The sequence below is a fragment of the Triturus cristatus genome, chromosome 10 (assembly GCF_964204655.1).
Source record: "Triturus cristatus chromosome 10, aTriCri1.1, whole genome shotgun sequence".
Lineage (NCBI taxonomy): Eukaryota > Metazoa > Chordata > Amphibia > Caudata > Salamandridae > Triturus > Triturus cristatus.
Genome location: NC_140593.1, coordinates 1140899486 through 1140915070, shown reverse-complemented (window position 1 = coordinate 1140915070; position 15585 = coordinate 1140899486). Strand labels below are relative to the sequence as shown.

Below are 15585 nucleotides of genomic sequence, written 5' to 3'. Positions count from 1 at the left end.
CAAGTGGTCCCAGCGTGAATGTGACTAGCATGTGGTCTGACCAGGTAACTGGTAAAGGTTTTTCCACACTGATGGCCCTGTCATTAGAGAAGATGAGATCTAGTGTATGTCCCGCTGAGTGGGTGGGGGAGTTGACTAATTGCACAAGATTTAGACTTTTAAGTGCATCATCCACTAAGGTGGTTTGAGGGCATGTTGCAAGGTCCATATGTATATTAAAATCTCCTAGTACCGTGTAGCTGGAGTAACGAAGTGATTGGTTGGCAATGCAGTCGAAAAGTGGCGACCAGTGAGAAGACGGAGTACTAGGGGGTCTATAAAGCAGAAGACCTGCCGTAGACTGATTTTTGTTAAACTTAATTTGATAGGACAAAGCCTCAATAGGATCCAGCTCCGGTATTTTTTTATATGAGATATCCCAGTCTTCTTTCAGAATTATTGCCAGAACTCCTCCAAGTCTGTTGTCGGCTCTGTTGGCAATAACCATTCTGTAACCTATGGGGACAGTCAGGCAGATATCTGGGTTCGATCCCTTACGCAGCCATGTTTCGGTCAAAAATAACAAATCCAAATTTAAGGTTTTTAGAAGCAGCCACAGATCAGTAGCATGCTTAGGCAGTGATCTGCAGTATATCAGGGCAGCTTTGATGGAACGTTCCTCCTGGTAACTGTCTAATCTGTTGGCCCCAGGTGGAGTGGAGATATCAAGCGACTTTATGGGAGTAGGTCTGGGCAGGAGAAACTTACAAGATTTGCATTGTGACTCGCAGTAGTTTCCACCCCTTATCATCATCCTGTCAAGTGAAAAACAGGTAGGGATTGCACAATTCTGTATTGACAGGTCAAGCAGTTGTTTCCTAGACCAAGTTTTTCTCCCCACGTGAAGGTGGCAGGCAGAATGTCCGGCCCTGGGCGCGGGACAGGCGCGGACGGGCGCAGACGGGCTTGCATTTGGCGCGCCTTCGGCGCGCCAGCGGCGCGACCGCTGCGCGCGTCCGCTGCGCGCTCGCACCATTCTGCCGTGAAATACCTATCAGTGCGATGTGATTGGCCAGGCCCCACACACCCTCTCAGCTCACCGTGTCAGTGCGCATGCGCCAAGCGCAGGCACTAAATCAACACAGCTGCGCTGAACCAGGGATCGAGGCGAGCCGCCAAAACTTTTGACGGTCGATTTTAGGTGAATATTTTAAGTCTTAGAAACTCCACACTTAGTAGAAATTTCAAGAGAAACCAGTCAATGTTATCCTATGGAAGAAAAGAGTTATCGGCTTTTGGGTAAGTACTCGACTGGCAGAGTTAAGGTTCTGGGCATAGACTCAGGGGTCTCCCAGGGTCAGGTAAGTACAGTTGTTGCACCCTCAGCGGCACGGGGGCAGCTGGGTGCAGTGAGTTAGGCCCAATGTTATCCTATGTAAGGCAGGGGGCCCTTGGTTGGTGGCTGCTGACTAGCAGGCCACCCAGCTGTGGGAGCTGGGCTCCTGGTCACTTGCTCAGGGCAAATGGGGAAGTAGATAGGAGTAGAAGTTGCACTGCCAGGGCCACTCGGGCGGCTGGGTGCAGGGTGCTTTTGAGCCTTCGGGCAGTCAATGGATTGCTATGGAAAAGCTTAAGGACGAATAAAGGCTGCAAGCTCTGGGACGAAAAATCTTCAGGTGCCACCACCACTTCGAGAGGTAAGTTGGGTAGTTGGAGGATAGGTAGGTACCCAGGAGTCGGGCACAGGGGGCCGCAGGGCGCAGGGTTGCCTTTTGAGATCGGGAAATCTTACCCTCTGTTGATTGTGGTTGGGGGGGGGGGGTCCCTGGTTCTGAGGCTGCAGGCGTCGTCAGGCGCGTCGAGGTGGGTCCTTGGGTGCCGGATTCGGGGTCACAGTCGCCGGGGGGACGTTCTCGGGGTCTTTGCCCACTCCGGTACAGACCAGGCTTGGCGGGTGCAGTGTGTGCAGGGTTCGCGGTTCCGGGCTGATGCAAGGGATTAGATACTTGCTTTGAGCGGAGCCACTGCTCGTGGGAGTCCCAGGTGCTCAGTCACAAGGTAGCCAGGTCCTCCGGGGTTTGTGAGGTTGCTGGCCACAGGAGGTGCAGGGATTTAGCAGGAGCAGGTTCGAGGGTCGACAGGCCGGTAGGGCTGGGGACAAAGCAGTTGGTGTCTTCCTCTTGGTAGCTGCACGGCAGGTCTTCTTTCTTCTTGATCATCTTTGCCGTTTTAGAATCTAGAATCTAAGGAAGGAAGGTTCAGGGTGCCCCTAACTACTAAATTTAGGGGCTTTACAGGTAGGTAAAGGGCAGGGACAACTGGGTCCCTGTCCTGGGGTGGGTACACCCCCTATCCTGCCACTCTCCTGTGGGAGGGGGGCAGTGGCCTAGTCCTGATTGGATAGGGCTCCCCATCTTCAAGATGGCGAGGGCAAGGAGATGTGCTACACCTCGCCAACCCCACCTGAGGGGTGGGGTTGGCAGGGCTGGCACATCCCCTGTCCTGACTTGGAGTTTCCGGCCAGTCTTCCCACCAGAGAGGGGGTCAGAACCGGTGGGGGCCAGTTGCTGAGTACAGCAAGTGGCCTGGAAAAGCTTACAGAGGCAGCATGCCTTTGAAGCTTCCCCCTGCCCATCCTGGGGGAGGAGACCTAGCACCTCGCCCAGGATGTGCAGTGTTGCAGGCCCAGGAGAGCGGGGGCTCTCCACCCAGGGGTCCAGCAACATGTCTGCTGTGTGGCAGCCTCTCAGACAAGACGTGGATTGTAGGTCAGGTTTCAGGGGGCATCTCTAAGATGCCCTCTGTAGTGCCTTGTACATTAAATCCCACACTGGCATCAGTGCGGGTTTAATGTGCTGAGAAGTTTGATATCAAACTTCTCAGTCTTCAGTGTTGCCATTATGGTGCTGTGGAGTTCGTGTTTGATGATCACCATATACTCTTAAATGGCAGCACTGCACTTACAGGGCCCAGAAATGGACCTGGGTACCGTAGGGGCACAGGGCTCATGCTCCTGTGCCCATACCACTGGCATAGGGCACCCATCTAAAGGGGTGGCTGATGTATGCCAGGGCAGTGTAGGTTGTGGGCATGACACAGGGATGGTGCCATGGCAACTCTTTGTTTTGTCCTGTACCCAGACACTCAGCCTGCAAGGGCAGCGAGTTTGTGTTAGGGTACACTCTCTAGATCTAAAAAGAGTGTTAAATTTCTATCTTGATAAAACAAAAAGTGTACGAAAGTCTGACCAACTATTTGTGAATTATGGTTCTTTAAACACTGGTTTCCCTGCCTCTAAAAGGTCAATTTCGCGATAGATAGTATCATGTTATCTTATAAACTGGCACATAAGCAGATCCTGGGCAAGCTGAGAGCGCATTCTACAAGAGGCAAAGCTGCTACGATAGCAATGCTTAGGAATGTACCTATTCAAGAGAATTATAAAGCAGCCACATGGCGTTCGGTTCTTACTTTTGCACGCCAATACTGCCTTGATTCTGACACTCAAGCGGATGCTCAGTTCGGTCAAGAATCCTTGAGAAATTTGTTTGGGTAATATATGTTGATAAAATGGTTTTTGGATATGCTGGTATTTGTCCGCAGGGTACGGGGATGGGCTTGCTACTCTATTCAGTGCTTATAATTATTGAGGAGTGTGAGAAAGTGCCATCTTTCTTGCATTGTATGCCCCCACTTTTTGCTGAATTGCTAAATGTACTTTGCCGGAGTGTGCCCTGGACTCCTGCCAATCAGGGGCCTATGTTCCTTCCCTAAAACCGAGAAGCCAAATTGGCAAACCCTGGCCACATGTCAGCCCCTGGTAAATGGTACACTAGGTACCCAGGGCCTTGGGACCAGAGAAGGCCCCTAAGGGCTGCAGCACTTATTGTGCCATCCTTGGAGGCCCCACACACCCACACACACACACACACACACACCTACCTACCTACCTACCTACCTAGCAGGCTGAGTGTCTGGGTGCAGAACATAACTGAGTCGACATGGCACACCTCCCTGTGTGCCATGCCCACAACACACTGCCCTGGCATACATCAGCCACCCCTCTAGCTGGGTGCCCTATGCCAGTGGTGTGGGTACAGGTGCATGAGCCCTGTGCCCCTACAGTACCCAGGTCCATTCCTCGGCACTGTAAGTGCAGTGCTGCCATTTAAGAGTATATGGTGCTGGGAGATCGTCAACACGAACTCCACAGCACACTGATGGCTACACTGAAGACTGAGAAGTTTGGTATCAAACTTCTCAGCACATTAAAACCGCACTGATGCCAGTGTGGGATTTAATGTACAATGCACGACAGAGGGCATCTTAGAGATGCCCCCTGAACCTAACCTACAATCCGCGTCTCGTCTGAGGGGCTGCCTAGGCTGCCACACAGCAGACATGTTGCTGGACCCCTGGGTAGAGAGCCATCCGCTCTCCTGGGCCTGCAACAATGCACACCCTGGGCGAGGTGCTAGGTCTCCTCCCCCAGGATGGGCAGGGTAAGCTTCAAAGGCATGCCGCCTTTGTGAGCTTCTCCAGGCCACTTGCTGTACTCAGCAACTGGCCCCTACCGGTTCTGACCACCACTCTGGTGGGAAGACTGGCCAGAAACCCCAAGGAAGGAGAGGGGGTGTGCCAGCCTCTGCCAACCCCACCCCTCAGGTGGGGCAGGCGAGGTAAAGCACATCCCCGGGCTCTCGCCATCTTGAAGATGGGGAGCCCTGCCCAATAAGTCTAGGCTACTTCCCCCCCCCCCACCCCCTCCCACAGGAGAGTGGCAGGATAGGGGCCCTTTACCTACCTGTAACGCCCCTAAATTTAGTATTTAGGGGCACCCTGAACCTTCCTTCCTCAGAACCAGATTCCGAAACAAGAAAGAAGAACAAGGAACAAGAAGACTTGCCATGCAGCTGCTAACAAGAGGATGACACCAACTGGTTTGGCCCCAGCCCTACCGGCCTGTCGACCCTCAAACCTGCTCCTGCTAAACCCCGGCATCTCCCGTGGTCCGCAACCTCAAAAACCTGACTGCCTTGTGACTAACTACCCGGGACTCCCACGAGCAGTGGTACTGCTCAAAGCAAGTAACTGACCCCTGGCATCAGCCAGGAACCGCAAAACCTGCACACACTGCACCGGCCAAGCCTGGCCTGTGCTGGAGTGGACAAAGACCACGAGGACGTCCCCTCGGCGACTGTGACCCCGAATCCAGCACCCAAGGACCCAGCTCGACGCTCCAGACGACGCCTGCAGCCTCAGAACCAAGGACCCCTCCAACCGCAACCAGCAGAGGGGTAAGATTTCCTGACGCCAAAAGGCACCCCTGCATCCGGCACCCTGCGGCCCCTGTGCCCAACTCCTGGGTGCCTTTACCCAACTTACCTATCGAAGTGGTGGTCGCACCTGAAGAATCTTCGTCCCTGAGCTTGCAGCCTTTGTTCGTCCTTGAGTTTCTCCATTGAAATCCATTGAGCGCCCGACGGCTCAAAAGCACCCTACACCCAGCCGCCCAAGTGCCCCTGGCAGTGCAACCTCTACTCTAATCTACTTCCCCATTTGCCCCCTGTCTATTTTGCAAACTTACAAATATTTGTTAAAAATAGCCGGTATAACGAAAACACATTCTTTCAACTGTTTACAGGAGATGTCCCAGTGCTGGATCCAGGATCCAACACTGAGTTAGAAAAAGTAACAATAACCCCACTTACCTGCTAAGTGAATTTCCTCCCATAGGATAACATTGGTGGTTCTATGTGAAAAAGTTTCCAAGTGTCAACTTTTAAAATACAATAATATTCCTTAAAAATCATAACTGTAATCAAAACGTTTTTACTCAACTGTTTACAGGAGCTGTCCCAGGACTGAATCAAGGATCCAGTCCTGAGGTTAGAAAAGTAATCCTATAAGTAATCTTTTGCATTTACTTAAAAATTCCCATTGAGCTCAATGTATAATTGTATTTGAAATTGTGTTGCCTGTTGCAACAACTATCTATTGCATTCAAAAGTCAATTGCCTATTGCAAAGTATTTAACTAAAGCATCTCATTCTGAGAAAGTATATTTTGATACCTAATGTTGGTTCTAAAATAAAACTACTACATATTTTTATACAAAACCAGTGGCCTAGAGTTCAGTTCTTGAGTGTGAGACCATTTGCTGAGTGCGTACAACAAATGCTTTACACTGTCCTCTGATACTGCCTTACTGCTCGACCAAGTTACCACTTTAGAGAGTAAGGTTTTATCCAACTTTAGCATCTGCCAAACCTCTGGGGACTAGAGACTCTGTACACACTGTACCTATTTGGGAACAGTATATACAGAGCCACTTTCTTACAGGATGAACTCAGGAGCCATGCTGCTAACTTCAGGGACGGCAGGTTGGGATGGAACACCATGCCGCCCGCCCTGGTCAGCAGATCCGGATGACATGGCAACCTCCTGTGTGGTACCTTGGACAGGTGAAGAAGGTCCGGGTACCACCACCGGCGAGGCCACTCTGGAGCAACCAGGATCATCTCTGTCTTGGAATTGTACAGTTTCCTGCTCACCATGGGAATGAGGGGAATTGGTGGAAAGGCGTAGAGTAATGTCTCTGACCAGTCTAACAGAGCATTCCCCTTGAAACCTGGTTGCGGGTACCTGGAGGCGAATGCGCGGCATTTTGCGATTTCTGCGCCCGCGAAGAGATCGATGTCTGGTGTTCCCCAGTTGTGGAAGATGTCTTGCGCCACTTCTTGTTTTAGCACCCAGTCGTGTGCTTCTGTGAAATGCCTGCTTAGGCAGTCCGCTTGGACGTTGAGGACGCCTGGTAAGTGAATCGCAGAGATTTTCATGTCTCGTGCCAGAAGCCACTTCCAAATCGCCTGTGCTTCCAGCGACAGGGGTCTGGACCTGGTGCCCCCCTGCTTGTTCAGGTAGTACATCTTTTTTGTATTGTCCGTCTAAACAAGCAGAGTAGTCTATTTGATGGAAGGAAAAAACGCCTTGAGAGCTAGATGTACCGCTCGGAGTTCCAGCATATTTATGTGGTATAGTTCTTTCTCTGACCACATTCCTTGGATCTGTAGTGGTCCCATATGAGCGTCCCATCCCTTAAGAGACGCATCCGTCACCAGAGTCTGCTTGGGCAGTTCCTGTTGAAAAGGGACTCCTATGATGAGATCCATTGGATGGAGAGCCGGACAGACAGAGGTAGAGATAAAGTGTCCTCCCAACGATTGGATATGTGGGACCACTGATCCTCCAGAATCTGCTGTAGAGGTCTCTTGTGAAGTCTGGTGTTTGGAACTAGAAAAATGCACGTGGCCATCGAACCCAGCATGGGCTGAGGTATCTTCAGGAGAATTTGACACTTGTGGAGAATGGATGATAGTCTCTCCTCCGAAGGATACGCTCTTGCATTTACTGTGTCCAAAGTTGCGCCCAGGTAGTGTATCCTCTGTGTTGGATTGAGGATGGATTTTTTTAAATTTACGTGTAGACCGAGCCGATGTAGTTGAATGCAGTATGCAAGGTGCTGCTGTAGAAGAGTTGGAGACGCACTCTTCTGAAGCCAGTCGTCTAGGTAAGGGCAGACGAAAATTTGCTTTTTCCTTAAGAAAGCAGCTACTACTGCCATGCACTTTGAGAATGTGCGAGGAGCCGGCTTCTGAACGAAGGGCAGGACAGTAAACTGGAAGTGGTCTGATTGGATGCGAAACCTTAGAAACTTCCGATGCTTTGGAGACATTGAGATGTGGAAATAGGCATCTTGAAGATCTATGGAACACATCAAGTCCCCTTGATGTGGGATTATTTGGTGTAATGCCAGCATTCTGAACCTCTCTCTCAGAATGAAATTGTTGAGACGCATGAGATCTAGTATAGGCCTGAACTCCTTGTTTGGACCTTTCTTTGGGACCCAAAAATATCAGGAGTAGATCCCCTGCCGACGTTGATGCCATGGGACCTCCTCGATGGCCTCCTTTATGAATAGAGCGGACACCTTCTCTCAAAAGATTTATGCGATGGATGACAGTCTTGAGGAGGAATAGAAGGTGGAGGGGACTTGAACCTGATGGAATACCCATTCTTTACAATACTCAGCACCCACTTGTCTAGTGTGATTTTGGTCCACTCTTCCAGATAGAAACGGACACTCCCCACCACACCGGAGTGGGTAACGGAGTTAGGGGAAGCAAGCACTCACTGCTTCTGCTGTTGCTTGGCAGCAGGTGTGGACTGTCTGGAGTTCCCTCCTCATCCTCTACCAGGACGACGCTGGTAGGATTGCGATTTTCCTTGATTTTGCTGGGAGGACCACTGAGGGGTTTGAACCCTCTGTAGGTATTGTCGTCGGTCGCAAGGGCGGTAGCGTCACTTGAAGTCCTTCCTCTTCTCGAGCCCAACCGCCTTCACCGTATCCAGTTTGGTCTTCATCCTGGACATTTTGTCATCAGCATTAGAGCCGAAGAGCAATGTGCCATTGAAGGGAAGATTGAGAATGCGATATTGCACCTCTGGCTTCAAACCCGTCAATCTCAGCCAGGCAGAGCGACAGGCACAAATCCCATGCGCATAACCATGGGCAGCGAGATCAGAGGCATCAGCCGCTGCACCGATAACTTGATTGGCTACTAAGCCACCTTCATGCAGGATTTCCAGGAAATCTTGCTTGCCTTCTTTTGGGAGCTTCTCAGTGAAGCGTGAAAGAGAGTCCCACAAAGAATGGTCATACCGACCCAGTAAGGCAGAGGCGCTGGCTACCTTCATGTAAGTGGCTGAAGTAGTACACATTCTCTTGCCGACAGAATCCATGGCCTTACTGTCTATCTGGGGGTACTGCGGACAATGCTTCCCCCGTCTGATTCTTCCGTGCCGCTGAAACAATAACAGAGTCCGGTGGAGGGTCAGCCCTCAAAAAGAAAGGGTCGTTCTCAGGCGCTTTATACTTTTTAGTGATCCGAGATGGAGCCGCCCTCACCGATGCTGGAGTAAGGAATTTTTGCAGAGCAGGCTCCAGCAAGCCAGGCACTAGGTGAAGCAATGGTCTAGAGGAAGACCTTTGGTGTAGTGTTTCAAAGAGGACTGATGTCTTGGTGGTGGAGACAGGCATTTCAATGTGAAGTTTCACAGCCCCTCGACAGAGAACCTCATTGAAAGTCAGGATATCATCAATGGGCGATATTCTACTCGGAGGAGAGGAAGAAAGAATAGGAGAATAATCAGCCTTGGAGTCTGAAGACTATGAAGAAGATCTATGGCTCCGTATTCTAGGAGAGCGGTGTCGAGATCTGGATGCCCGACTCCTAGGAGAACGTGATTAGCATCTTCTTAAAGATGGGGATCTTTGTGGAGTGGCGTGTCGCTCGTGTCTTTCAGAAGAGTGTACTGACTGAATTATAGGCGATCTGGATCTTGGAGGAGAACGTGGTAGTCTTGTAATCCTGCGGATCTTCCACTCTTATGTCCCCATGCCATCTCAGTGAGATATTAGTTGGCAGGGGTGGAGACGGTACTGGTGAGGGTTCAGGAGGGACTTACTATCTGAAGTCCTGGAGAGGAAGAAGCACTCCTTGACGGCACCATCTGGGCGTCCCGCATCGAACGGTTGTTTGACGTCGCCCTAGGTCTCATTGCAGACGGAGACCCATGATTTGAGTGTGACCTCCTGGACGTCGACCTCCTCGACATTGACCTAGATCGCCATCTTCGTCTAGACACAGGGGGCGCTTCGAGATCTCGACACCGATCTCCTCGACGTCGACCTCCTTGGCGATGGATGTGTCGACATCATGAGTCTCGACGTCGAATGCCTGTCTCTCTCCGGCGTCGAAGCCCTAGGTGTTCGGTTCAACGTCGATGTAATTGGACCTCTCGACGTTGGCAATCAACATCGCCATGGTCCCTCTCGGCGGCGGGCTTCGACGTTGATATGTCTACGTCGAGCCCTGGCCTCTTGACGTCGTAGGTGAGTCAGACTTGGATCGCCTAAGCGTTGGTGTCTTATGGGTCCTCTCAACTTGTCTCGACGGCAAAGGACCTCTCGACATCGATAGACGCCGACTGAGCACAAAGATATTTTTGATGTCGATTTGTCCCTCGACGGCGTAGGAGACCATTGTCTCCTTTTCTCACCTTTTTCTTTGCGCTCTAAGCTTGTTTGAGAGGAGGGCTTCCTTGAGGGGTGTTCTTCTCGTCCACTTAATCTTTTCCTCTCTCCTGCATGTAGTGCAGCTTAATCTTCTCCCTTTCCTCAAGGGTTCTTTTTGAAAACTTGCTGCAGTGGTAACACTGGTCTGGATTGTGAGATGAAGGCAGACTAGCAATACAGACTGAGTGAGGGTCTGACTTAGCCATCTTTTTTCCACAGGCCGGGCACTTATTAAATAAGGCCGGCATTTTGACAGGAAAAAATAGCCAAAAGTCAGAAAAAATAGTATTAGTATGCTAAGTACTATAGACGTCGAGTGAAACCAAAAAAGTTCACTTTAAACCAGAAAAAAGTGATAAAAAAAATCACTAACTGGCGAGCTCAATGCTCCAGGATCCCCACAGAAGGAGCCAGAAAAAAGAACTTAGCTGTCACCTGTGGTGCATGATGGGAGCCTGGGGGTTCCTGGAGGTCTTAAAGGCACGGCGCCAATTTTCCAATTGTTTTTCTATGCAGCCTTTCTAGGCTAATATGCCTCTATTATCTTGCCTTTTTACCTTTGAAAATAAAGGTTGTGATTCAAAGCAAACTCAGGGCAGTTTTCTTTATATATATATCATATGTATATTATGACTTATAGGTCTTTATTTTTTTCAAATGTAAAAAAAGATTTACATGCAATAATGGCAGTTTTTGGAGCCTAGTAATGTGTTTTCAGGCTGCATATGCATAATATCTATATATATATATATATACACACACATATATATATATATATATATATATATATATGGCACAATCCGGATTTACAGTGTCATTCCACCTTCTCAGGAGACACGAACAGGAACGGACCACCACACCGTTAAATCTTATCAAACTTCAAGTGCTTTATTCCACAATTCAGCCAGCATGACGCGTTTCGACCGGGGAACCCGGTCTTGATCACATGATATATATGTAGATATATGCATATTATTGGCTTTTGCTCCGGGGTCTACGCACGTGGACGGGAATATTCAGTGCTTATGACTATTGATGAGTATCCCCTGGAAGAGAAGTAAGGCTTTATCAGAGGGTAGTGTTTAGCATTTGTTGTACACACTCAGGCAGCAAATGAGGTCACACAGTCAAAGACTGAACTCAGACCAATTTGTTTGTATACATTTTTTTATTGAGTGATTTTGTTTCTAGAACCAAGCCAAGCCTGGTGCAGGTAAGTGAAATAATACTTTTCAATTCTTATGCAGTTATTTACAGTTTAATGCAGGTTCAAATGCAGTTGGTTAAATTGCACTTAAGACAACAATTCGAAATTACTTTTCAGTTACTTTACAGATTACTGTGCACGTTACTTTTTAAGTTACTTTTGCTAATAAGTGTGATATGCCTAGATATCACACTGAGACACCTCCTAGAACAAAGAGAAGTAATTCAGTTTTAGTCCATTTGCAGTTTTTCAAGTTTTCCATACAAACCAACTCCGCACTTAAAACAATTTAAGAAAATCAGTCCAGGCAATCCTATGGGAGAAAATTTAGTTATCGGTTTACAGCTAAGTAGTTATTTGTGGGAGTTGGAATTCTGGGGTTAGAACCAGGGTTAAACAAGCATTGGTAAAGCCAGTAGGTCTGAAATTGGTGGCCAGCCTTTTGGTTTTGTCACTGCATGACTTGCATGGACTTTGTAAAACTTTATTGGTGTGGGAGCTACCGGGTCCTAATCATTTTAACAAACATTGGCAAAAGCAAAAATAGTTTTTGGTCTCAAAAAGAACACATTGCCACAGTAGTTCCTGGCACCGAACAAGACTACTTTGTGTGCCGATATGCTCCTTGTGAAAGGGCAGAATGATGTCACTAACAGTGAAGCCAGCCATAGACAGAGAATTTTAATAAACACAAAAGTTCATCGTTAACACCAATTAATAAAGAAAGTCTCAAAAGTACACCCATAGTATATGTTCTGGCATTAAGTGCAGATATATGGTATGTTCGTGAATTCACAAGAATTTACAGAAGTATGCCAAGAAATAGTACTCCTCGAAAATATTTGTGAACTGTATTTTAGCATGTACACATATGCATGTGTAGATTTGCTTATGCGAAAATCTGAGTGCTTGCAAGTTTGCTTTCCCCTCCCCCAACCACTTTTTTCTCCTACCCTGGAAGAAGTTTTACGGCTGCCATAGTCATGGGTAAATTTCCAACCTTCCTAAGTATGGGAAAAGTTTAGAGAAGAGTTGGTGAAAACCCTTAAAACATGCAAGCTAGTTGGTTTGTACAGACTCAAGGGCATTCCAACCCTAGAACTATTGCTTACAGGGCTCGAAAAATCCACTTGCAATAGCAAACCAGATTTAATCAAGACCAGAACTTTTTAAGGCCTACTTGCTCTTTCTGGTAAGCTGCCAACAGGTGTTCTGCTTGTAAAAGTCTAAGTCTTCCTACATTTACTTTTCTTTCTGTGAATTGTGTGAAATTGGGATGAGACCAGTTCACAGGCCAAGTATGTTACAGATAAGTCGAGTAGTGTATTCAAGTTACTAGATCTGCAGCTCTAGTAAAATTTTAATGATTTTTCGAGCCCTGCACTACCTCCAGCCCCAGTAAGTAGATCTGCGGAAACGTAGCAACATAAGGAAATTGCTAGTATTCAAACCCTACTATGGTATGACCTCTGGTATAATCAAAGTGGTTACATGACAAGTAGATTTATGAAGCAACCTGCCCCTGGATAAATAAATATTTTATTAAATTCCACATCCCTGAAAACACACAGCAGGGAGAGGGGGGGGTGTAAAGGTACAGGGCCTCTAAGGATGGCACATTAAGTGCTGCAGCCCTTATAGGCCTTCCCTGGCCACAGTGCCCTTGGTACCCATGGTACCGTTTACAGGGGACTGACATGTGGCCAAAGGTGCTAATTGGGTTTTGGGAAAGAACACAGGCCCCAGGAACCTGTTTGGCAGCGACCCAGGGCACATCAAGTCAAAGTGCATCAGTAGTCTCACAAAAAGTTGAGTGGTTACTGCAACAGAAACCCAGCTTCCTACACACCCTTATTATTGCTTTTCTGCACCTGTATCTTCTGTATTGCACACATCCCAGCATCGCATCTGTAACCTCCTTCTGCCTCCACCAACCTCAGTCTTCCTTCCCTGCCACCCGCTTTAAATAAAGAAAATGCATTTACCGATCCACCTCACAGTGGCAAACAGGAAAAAAAGCACTTCTGTAGCCTTGCGCATGCGTGATGCACATGCCTACAATTGACAGCAGGCCAAGTCAGACCTTTTCCTTTCCTCTTTAGCCATGCTGCACATCTTTGAGGATGTCTAAAAGCATCACTATATACCATTGGCAAATCTAATGGGGGTCAAAAGCTTGCTCGGTTTGACATATTAGGGCTGATGTTTGTGTGATATTAGCATTTAAAAAATGCTGTGGGTGGGCATCAAAGAGTTAAAATTGAGATATCAGTCACCCGCAATATTTTGCTGTTAACGGACTTTTCACACGCCTTCTGCAAAAAGGTGCACTGAACATGGTGGAGATGTCTGGTATTGTCGTATTCCTTAAAGGTGGATGTCATTGGATTTTTTTTCTTTGATCTTGGAACTAATCTTGAACGGTTTATTTTCAGCGAATATACAGGATACACACACATTTTGAACACATCCACTCTTGGTCGCAGACCCTATCCGGCAGGTGCCCTCGTGTGTGAAAGTAGCAAGTCATGGAACATGAATTTAACAAAGTCCGGACAGACACAACAGGAGTTCAATGGATAGACAGATATATACAAATTAAACACTGAGAACTTCTAGTGCTGTCACTATAGTTAGTTAAACTTTTCATTTATTACTTTGAAAGTTAGTTTAGAATCGCAAATTACATTGCAAAGGACCCTACTTACGCATCAATAGTTGGGATTGCATATGTTCCAGTGTTTGTAAGCATGGCCCCCTTGATATTAGGATCTTCCACCTCTACCATAAAGCTTCGTGGAATCCCAGTGCTTTTTTTTATCTTGGGAACTGGCTCAAAGCCTTGAGATTGCTGAGGAAAGATTAAAAAAACGCAGATTTTAAGTAAAATTTGAGCTCAAATCTTGTCATACAGTATGGTTTGAAAAGCAGTTCAATAAGTGAAAGAAAAAAGTTTCCAAAACACAATAACGAAATCACTTGATCTCATGTCTGAATGATTCAAGCAAATAGCTTAAGTAGATTACCACTGAATGCATTGAAACTTCTGTTTAGAAGCAATATTTTACTTCATTGTATCTTTCAGATCTGCAGAACTACATCAGTAAGGATAATGTTACTTACCCAGTAAGCATCTGATCTTGGCATGTAGAGCAGTAGATTCATATTGCATACTCCTGCCATCTAGTGTTGGGTCAGGATGTTTAAAAGTTGTTTTTCTTCGAAGAAGTCTTTCCTAGGCACGAGGTAAGGTGACTCCTCATTTCGGTGATAGTGTGCATGGTCATCGACTCCATTGTTAGATTGTTTTCCCGTAAGAGGGGGAGAATGGAGTAAGTAATAGAGAGGTTCATGAGTATGCATGTATAATGAAGTGCAACAACAGGTACCCGGGCGGGCGTATGTGAATCTACAGCTCTACATGCCAAGAACAGATGCTTACTGGGTAAGTAACATTATCCGTTCGAGGCATGTGTGCTGTAGATGCAAATGCTTTGCATAGACTACAAAGCAGTATACTCCCAAAGCTGTGGCTAACCTGTATATGTTGCAGTTGTTTGAAATAGTGTTTTAGGTACCGCTTGGCCTACATCAGATTATTGTCGTGCTAACACATCTACACAATAGTGTTTGGTAAATATGTGTGGTGTAGACCATGTAGATGCCTTGCACATGTCATCTAGAGGAATGTTACCTAAAAAGGCTGCAGAAGCCCCTATTTTACAAGTGGGATGCGCTCTGGGGATATAGAGAAAGTTCTTTTAGCTTTAGCGTAGCATTTTTGAATACTTTTAACAATCCATCTTGCAATACCGGATTTAGAGAAGGGATTGCCTTTATGAGCTGGAGCAATTGCAACAGTTGTTTTGCGAAAGTGTTTTGTCCTATCTATGTAGTACAACAAAGCACTTTAGGTCATGCGTGTGAAGAGCGCATTCTACTACAGAATCAGGCTGAGGAAAGAACACGGGTAACTCAACCGATTGGTTTAGAGAAAAGCAGGAACTACTTTGGGGAGAAATTTAGGGTTGGTTCGGAGAACTACCCTGTCTTTGTGTATCTGAAAGAAGGACTCTTCCAAAGTTAATGGCTGTAGCTCACCAACTCTCCTCAATGAGGTGACTGCAATGAGGAAAGCAACCTTCCATGAGAGAAACTGCAAAGGACACTTGTGCAAAGGTTTAAAAGGTGGACCCATGAGCCTTGTAAGGAAAATGTTGAAATTCCACACTGGGGCTAGAGGAATCCTTGGTGGCATTAC

General features: G+C 47.3%; 1 protein-coding gene across 2 annotated transcripts in view; it reads right to left on the bottom strand.

The window, feature by feature from the left end:
• RBBP6 (RB binding protein 6, ubiquitin ligase) overlaps positions 1-15585 on the bottom strand; it is a 394678-nt gene that overhangs the window by 232922 nt on the left and 146171 nt on the right. For both annotated transcript variants that reach the window (XM_085629467.1, XM_085629468.1), the window contains exon 7: positions 14033-14175. In XM_085629467.1, coding sequence (XP_085485593.1) covers positions 14033-14175 — 143 coding nt within the window. The remainder of the gene's footprint in view (positions 1-14032; positions 14176-15585) is intronic.